Source organism: Rattus norvegicus, chromosome 8 (assembly GCF_036323735.1).
Source record: "Rattus norvegicus strain BN/NHsdMcwi chromosome 8, GRCr8, whole genome shotgun sequence".
NCBI lineage: Eukaryota > Metazoa > Chordata > Mammalia > Rodentia > Muridae > Rattus > Rattus norvegicus.
Genome location: NC_086026.1, coordinates 129,147,564 through 129,155,528, shown reverse-complemented (window position 1 = coordinate 129,155,528; position 7,965 = coordinate 129,147,564). Strand labels below are relative to the sequence as shown.

Genomic DNA, 7,965 nt, shown 5'->3' with positions numbered 1-7,965 from the left:
CATATTGCAAAATAAAAATAATAGTTTATTCCATATGGAGCCAACGACCAGCCTTGAGGCACAGCATTGATTTGTCGCTTGTAGCTACTGGGTTTGAAGACCTTTCCCATCCCACTTTGGAAGCAAACATTCCCAAGACTGCCTTTTCTTTCCCCAAAGTCAAGCTGGGAAGCAGTTATGCAGGAAGAAACGTAGGGATGTTTTTTGGACAGGATCCTGGATACCTGTGGGAGCAGTGGGAAGAAAGCACACGCCGACATGGTTATAGCCCAAAGGCACCTTGGGCAGGAGCTTTGTCAGGTCAATGGGATCCACCCCCAACCTCCCACCTTGGTGCAGTCCACTGGGTGCGATTTACAAGAGGGAACAGCGGGGAGGCAGTTACACAAGGATGACATACTCCAAGTAGCAAAGTCATGACCAGAGCTCCAAGTGGGCATTCCAAAATAAGAATAGCTAATAGCTTAGGGACTCCTGTGTGGCTTTGTGCTTCAGGTTCTGCCTACATGACAGAGGCCGTCTGTCCTTGGGGCTGTGAGTCTTCTTAGGCTGGGCATGTGACTCAGGCTGGTCGAATAATTGCCTAGCATACATGAAGCCCTGGGGTTCCACCCCCAGGACCTCACAACCCATAATCGCAGCCCTCAGGAAAAGAGCTACTTAGTGAGTGGTCTTGGCTACATAGTGAATGGGCTACATGAAACTCTGTCTCAAAAGGTATCATCTTCCCTGCTAAGTGCTACAAGCTACCAGTCAGGGAGCTTAGTGCTTACCAGATTGCTAAGAGAAAGTATCAGTGGCTTGAGATAGGGCCCCACTCAACTAAAAGACTGGAAGGCCTTGCAAAGGAACTACAGGTCAAACCTACAGGGTGAAGTGTCTGAGTCAGAGCCTTCCTGGGCAGCTTGCTAGGAGGAATACGGAGGGAGAGAAAATGGAAACCCAGCCTGGGTCAATCCTTCCGAATTAAATTATACTCTCAACATCCTCTGGAGGAGACAGGGTGAAGCCCTTGACACCAACTGCCAGTGTCTCCTTGATTTCCAATGGATCAGCAAGCGGGTACGAAGGGTGCAGAGGCAACACCCACTGGGTGGCTGAGGGACTCCCAGGAGGTGCTCCAGCAGGAACCAGTGGCTGAGAGGCACGTGATCTTGGCATTTAACCACGGGACAGGTCCTGGTGGCAGCCACTTCACTCCCTGCCTGGTGTCACTCTGGTGGGTTATGGCAGCCTCAGGCCCCAGGTGCTGCTTGGAAGATTCAATCAGAATCCACTGCTTGGTCAAAGGCATTCTCAGAGCGCTCCTTTGTCCTAAATGCTGAACATAGATAGAAAAGAAATGCCAGGCACAGCAAGGCGATAGCCGTGAAGAAGGCCAGGACTCCCATAAACACCGGCGGCTGTATGGGTAGTTGGATCAGCGGACTTCCAGCTGGGATCTGGTTGGTCAAGCTGAGCATGTAGCCTAGGGACCAGGCGATGCTGCTATTCCCCACCTGTGGAGGAGAGCGGACGGCTCAGTTCTCAGGTAGAACTACAGGCTAGTCCCATCCCATACCACCGTCAGCCCCACAAGGACACCCCGGAAAAGAACTATGATCTAAGACATATGTTCTGACACTATAACACAGCCACAAAGAATTGGGGTTCCACCTTCAGTACTACAGACAATGAGAAACTGAGTTCCCTACAAGCCCGTTGAAGTGGAGGGTTAAAACAATGCAGTCCCAGCAGTGAAAACATTCCTGTTGTGCAGGGAACCTGCCTGTTTGTGGTTAAAGAAAGGGTTAGAAGGCATTGACCCAGGCTGAAGAGATCACTCAGCGGTTAAGAGCATTAGCTGCTCTTCTAGAGGTCCTGAGTTCAAATCCCAGCAACCACAGGGTGGCTCACAGCCATCTGTGATGGGATCTGACGCCCTCTTCTGGTGTGTCTGAAGACAGCTACAGTGTATTTATATAGAATAGGTTATTTTTTTTTTTTTTAAGGTTTTTATCCAACCCAAGACTGGTTCCTAGGAATAGGGGGCCAGCCCTAGTGGGAAGCTCTCTTCTGATAGGTGCATCTCCACTTTTTTCCTTCCTTCCTCCCCCCACCCCTTTAAAACAAGATGTCATTAAGTAAATCCTAGCCTGGAACTCACTATGAAGGCCAGACTGGCCTTGAACTCAGAGACCCAACTGCCCCTGGCTAGGATTAAAGGTGTGTGCCAGCATGCCTGGCCTTCAGTCTGCTCTTTGATTATCGAGTTTTGAGGCTGTTTTCTTAGGCATCTCTGAGGTTTGAGTTTGCAGTCTTTACTGGGAACCAAACTTAGGATCTGCAACTCTAAATTTCAAATAATGCTCTTCAAGATAGCTTAGCCAGATAGCAAATATTAGCACCTCGGTTAGCATTTGCTTGATATTTATTCAGATTGCACTTTTACGTATGTGGGGGGGGTGTTTGTGGGGGTGGGTGTTAGTGTTTGTGGGGGTGGGTGTTAGTGTTTGTGTGTGTGTGAGTGTGTTTGGGGAGTGTTTTTGTATTTGTGTGTATGGGTGTGGGTTGGTGTTTGTGGGTATGTTTATGTGTGTGTGTGTTTATATGAGTGTGTATGTGTGTTTGTGTGTTTGTATGTATGTATGTGGGGTAGATGTTTTTATGTGTATTTGTGTGTGTGTGTTTAGTGTGTGTTTGTGTGTTTGTATGTATGTATGTGGGGTGGATGTTTTTATGTGTGTATTTGTGTAAGTGTGTGTGTGTGTTTGAGTGTATGTTTGTGTGCCCACAGCATACATACACAGATCATTAGACAACTTCTTTCAGGAGTATAGGTTCTTTCTTCCCACTGTGGATCCTACAGTGGAACTCAGAGAGTCAGGCCTGGAGGCAAGGGCCTCTCTCCACTGAGCCATTAACTGACCCTTTGCCTGATACAAGAAAACTATTGTTTTAACTTTCAGTCTGTCAGTATCCTAACTCTTAAAAACATAAACATTTCTCTTACAAATGAATCACATCAGTTGCTTGTTTAATTTTGCTTATTCATTTAAATGTGCCTATTAATTTGTATATTATTATGAGACAGGACCTCATACATCCCAGGCTGGTCATAAATTTACTAGTAGCAGAGGATGGCCTTGAACTCCCAATTTTCCTGCTTCTACCTCCTGAGTACTGGGATTATAGGTGTTTGCCACCAGACCTGGCTAGCACAGGAGGCCCATTTCCTCACAGGATTTACAGATATTCAGTATTCCACAGAATCCCTTTCCAACACACCCCCCCCACACACACACACACACTCTCCCACTCCTACTCCCCTTCTCTAGCTACAACTTCCCCAAGTGATGGCCAGAGAGGCAGCATGGCTTACAAATCTAATCTCACCAGACTCTTCCTAATGGAACCGGGAGTTTCATCTCCCAGGCTGGCCTAAACACACAGCACACCTGGGTGACCTTAGACTCCTCATCTCCTACCACCCGAGTGCTAGGATCAATTACAGGGGTGTGCACTGTGAGACTCAGCTCAGGACTCCCTGTTTTTTTGGGGTGCTGGGGAAGTAGGGTTCTGCCTGGGGTCGAGTATATGCTAGACACACATTTTACAAATGGAGCCATTTCCCAGGCGAAGCCTTGTGACCAATGGCATTGTTGACAAGTCTGGACTTCTAATATCCTACTCCAACAATCTCCATTATTTAGCACCTATGTGGTGGTCCAAAGACAGCTTACAGAAGTCAACTGTCTTTCTCCATTGTGGGTTTGGGGAGGGACTCTTGTCATCTGGCTCTTCGGGCTTTTGTCAGCTAAGCCATCTGGCCAGCTCCCGGAAGGAAATGCAAACCAAAGATGTCTCCTCACAGACTGATTCTCAGTGCAGACGGTCTTCATTCTTCCGACGCGCTCGGCAAACGACCGCTCTTGCAGAGCAGGGCTCAGCACACAGGCCAACGGTCTGCACTCCCAGAGAGCACCGCCCCCTTAGATGACTCAATTCTACTTACATCAAAATAGACAGCCCCAAGCTTAATTCAGGATATTGATTGGATTAACTCAATTTTGCCAAGGCTGGAGTTGAACAGAATGGCTCCAGACATCCTGCAGGCTTTACTGAAGCTATTCCTGACCGGAGAACATCCTCTCGGAACCGAGGAACACAGTACAGGCCAGACAGATTCCCAAGGTGATGTCCTGCCTGAAACAGCTGTCCTTCTGCTCCCTTAACACTTTAGTCACTAGGCAATGCCTGCCTGTCTGTCTGTCTGTCTAGCTACCATCTACCTACCCATGTATCTAATTTATTTGTCTGTCTGTTCTCTTTCCAGTTGTCTATCTTCATCTATCATCTATCTATCCATCCATCCATCTATATCATCTGTCTGTCTATCATCTATTGCCATCCTCTATCTATTGCTCAAACAAGAGGCCCCTCCCCATCTTTATATTTTGTCTGTAAACATGGTGACCTTGGGCTCCTTCAAAGAGAAAATTCTTACATAATAAGAAGGTGCTAATATGACCCCCCCACACCTTCAAGGCTGCATCTCACATTGTCTTTTGTATAACACGGGGAGTACCTAATTATTCTTTATAAATTATAAGCCATGAGTGGTGGTGGGTGGGTGGATCTCTAATCCCTGTACTCACATAGTGAGCTCTGGGCCAGCCTGGGCTACACAATTAAGTCCAGGCCAGCCTGGGCTACACAATGGGGTTCAGGACAACCAGGGCTACACAGTAAGTTCCAGACCAGCCTGATCTACATAATGACAACCTGTCTCAAAAAAAAAAAAAAAAGAAAGAAAGAAAAGAAAAGAAAGAGAAAGAGAAAGAAAAGAGAAGAAAAGTGTAGGCTCACCTTGCAGTTTTGGGGGGATGAAAAATCTCAGACACGTTTTGTATTTCATGTTCTCACCAAAAAGTTCTTTGGCACTGACTGGGCTCTCTAGTCCTGAGCTGAAGGCCAGCATCTAGCAAGCCCAGACAGCCCCACCCTCAGGAACCTCACCGTCCATCTATTCAATTCCAGTCTTCTTATCTGCAGCACTCTGGGAACAACTGCTTTAAATTCTGTCACCTCTTCTCTTGAGGCACTAACAGGTGCCCAGCAAGATTAGAGCATCTTTCAACCTTTGACCTCTCTTCCACAATCCTTTCTATGGAAAGGAAGAAGAGAAGACTCTTTGTGTTTGGACTTACTTCTTTTTCAAACCGTATCTGAGGCCAAGTTGCCTCAGTGAATTTGTATCCATTTATGAGCAAGTGGTAGATGTAGTGGGCTGAGAAGCAGTAGGACCGGGCATACGTCTCATCAAATCTGGGGAGCAGGGACGGGAGCTGAAAAGGGGACAAAGACACCTGAGAGGGGGAGCAGGCAGGAGAATCTCAAAATGTGCGTGTGGGAGAGCCCAAGGGCGACAGCGGTGTTTCAAAACCAGTCACTCACAACTTCAAGACGAAAACGACATTAATGAAATTGCACAACAGCTGAGACTCCTACCCAGTGTTGCGTCAGAATCCAGAAGGTCACAAGGTCATCTACACCACGTGCTGCTTCAACCCACCGAGCCTTTTCTCTTTCATGTTCACTTCAGTTGGGGTCTCACCTAGCCCATGCTAACCTTGAACACGCAACATGCACATATACATACGTACGTATATACACTCATGTGTACATACATGCTCACCTATGCATTGCATATACATTCACACATGCATGTTGGAATATGGTCAAGAACAGAGTCGTGTGGGGAGAATTCTGAGTGCTTGTGAGAAGACACCAAGAAAACAAGACAAGAAAGGCAGCACCGTTCTCAGAGTGGTCCTGTGCTACTCCCAGATAACAGATAGGAATGACTTTGCTTCGGATTTTTTCTTACAACTGGCCAGGTTTTTTGTTTATAGCCTCTATGGAATGGGAGGCTTGTCCTTGTGACTGCACACTTTACTCATATGACTCTTGCGAGTCTGAATTGTCCGATGCTCTGAATAAAGTTGGCTATCACATGAGACTTCAGTCTGTCTGATTGATTGGCTCCATTCTCTCAGGTCCCACTGCCTCTAGAGCCAGTAGACACACAAATACACATACATACAGATATAAATATATAAATACATACATGCTCATATGCACTTACACACAGAGATACAAATATATGAATATATATGCTCATACATGCTGACACACACATGCATGCACACACACACACACACACACACACACACACACACACACGGACTAAGCACTGTTGTTTGGTCTGTCCTGATGCTCACCCTCTCTTTTCTAATACTGACCTCGCTCCAAGTGTGTCTGCAGAAGTCCCAGCTGCTGTCATTGAAGGAGGTAAGGGAGAAGCTTCCAGAGAGGTTTAGGGCACTGGCTGTGTAATAGAATCCTGCAAATGCCTGTGAGCAGGACAGAGACAGTGAGTTCTCCAAAGGAGTGTACTACGGAGCTACCTGGGCAGGGAATAGCGAGAAGCAGGATAGAGGATGGGAACAGGGTGGGAGAGAGGCACCCCTGGGAGTGCAGAGCCCCACCTATAGCCCCCACCTGCCAATGGGTCTTGACTCTTGACTCTTACCACAAATGGCCCTTGAACCTTGGGCTGGTAAATGCCATCAAAGGAGCAGGCATCTTGCTCTTGGCAAGCACTGAAGTCAAACACAGAAGCCACCTTCTCCCTGCACAGCTGTGGGTCACCAGTTCCTGTGAAGGTGATGGTATCACTGGGGTTGTAGCTCTTCGGCCTCTGCTTCTCCGTGCACAGGCTGCCAAACACGTGGCCCATTGTGAAGGTGGTGCTGTAACCGTGAGGGTAGCAGGGGTTGCTGATGTTGGCATCTGTAGAAGGGCTCTGGAGGCAGACAGGGAGGTGTGAGATGGGGCACTTTCCTTCTGGAAGATTCTCCCCACCACTACCCTGTGATGCCAAGGGAGAGGCTGAGAGCCACCACCCTGCTGTGCCCTGCTGCCCTGCAGAGAGAACAGGGATCCTAAGGGGTTTACACTCCACACAGCCCTGCCAAGAACGTTTCAGGCGACTTGGAATATACATGATAAAAGAGGCGGACAAATCAAACACTGATAATAAAAATCATAAAACATTATTTTAAAATAATTTGGGAGGGGTGGGGAGATAGCTCAGTTGGTAAAGTGCTTGTTACTTAAGCATGAGGATGTGTGTGTGTGTGTGTGTGTGTGTGTGTGTGTATGAGCAGGTGAATGTGTGTATACACCTGTGGAGGTCAGAGGTCAATGTCAGGTTCCTGGATCTCACTGTGTAGCCATGGCTTGCTTTTAAATCACTATGTAGACCAGGACTGGCCTCACATTCATAGAGATCCTACTTGCCTCTGCGTCATAAATGCTGGGATCAAAAGTATGTGCTGGGGTTGGGGATTTAGCTCAGTGGTAGAGCGCTTGCCTAGGAAGCGCAAGGCCCTGGGTTTGGTCCCCAGCTCCGGAAAAAAAAGAACCAAAAAAAAAAAAAAAAAAAAAAGTATGTGCTACTCCACCTACCCTTTTTTTTTTTTTTTGGAGCTGGGGACCGAACCCAGGGCCTTGTGCTTGCTAGGCAAGCGCTCTACCACTGAGCTAAATCCCCAATCCCTCCACCTAGCCTTTTTAAATATTTATTTTATTTCTGTGTATGCATGTGTGTGTGTGTCTTTGCGTGTATGAGTGTGCATGTCTGTGTGTGTGTGAGAGTGTGCATGTCTGTGTGTGCATGTCTGTGTGTGTGTCTGTGTGTGAGTGTGCATGTCTCTGTGTGTATGTGTGTGTGCATGTTTGTGTGTCTGTGTGGTTTGTGTGTGTGCATGTCTGTGTGTGTGTCTCTGTGTATGTGTATGTGCATGTCTGTGTGTGTGTGTCTGTGTGTGTGTGTCTGAGTGTGCATGTCTGTGTGTGTATGTGTGTGTATGCATGTTTGTGTGTCTGTGTGGTTTGTGTGTGTGCATGTCTATGTGTGTG

At 47.3% G+C, this 7,965-nt stretch overlaps 1 protein-coding gene across 2 annotated transcripts in view; it reads right to left on the bottom strand.

Moving 5' to 3' along the window:
• The window catches only part of Entpd3 (ectonucleoside triphosphate diphosphohydrolase 3), a 30,989-nt gene continuing 23,024 nt past the window's right edge, over positions 1–7,965 (bottom strand). The window contains exons 8-11 of one of the 2 annotated variants that reach the window (NM_178106.3): positions 6,575–6,847; positions 6,285–6,395; positions 5,190–5,327; positions 1–1,499 (exon numbers count right to left, since the gene is read on the bottom strand). In NM_178106.3, the coding sequence (NP_835207.1) occupies positions 1,263–1,499; positions 5,190–5,327; positions 6,285–6,395; positions 6,575–6,847 (759 nt within the window). In that variant the 3' untranslated portion in view covers positions 1–1,262. The remainder of the gene's footprint in view (positions 1,500–5,189; positions 5,328–6,284; positions 6,396–6,574; positions 6,848–7,965) is intronic. The other variant, XM_006244097.4, reaches the window with a different exon arrangement.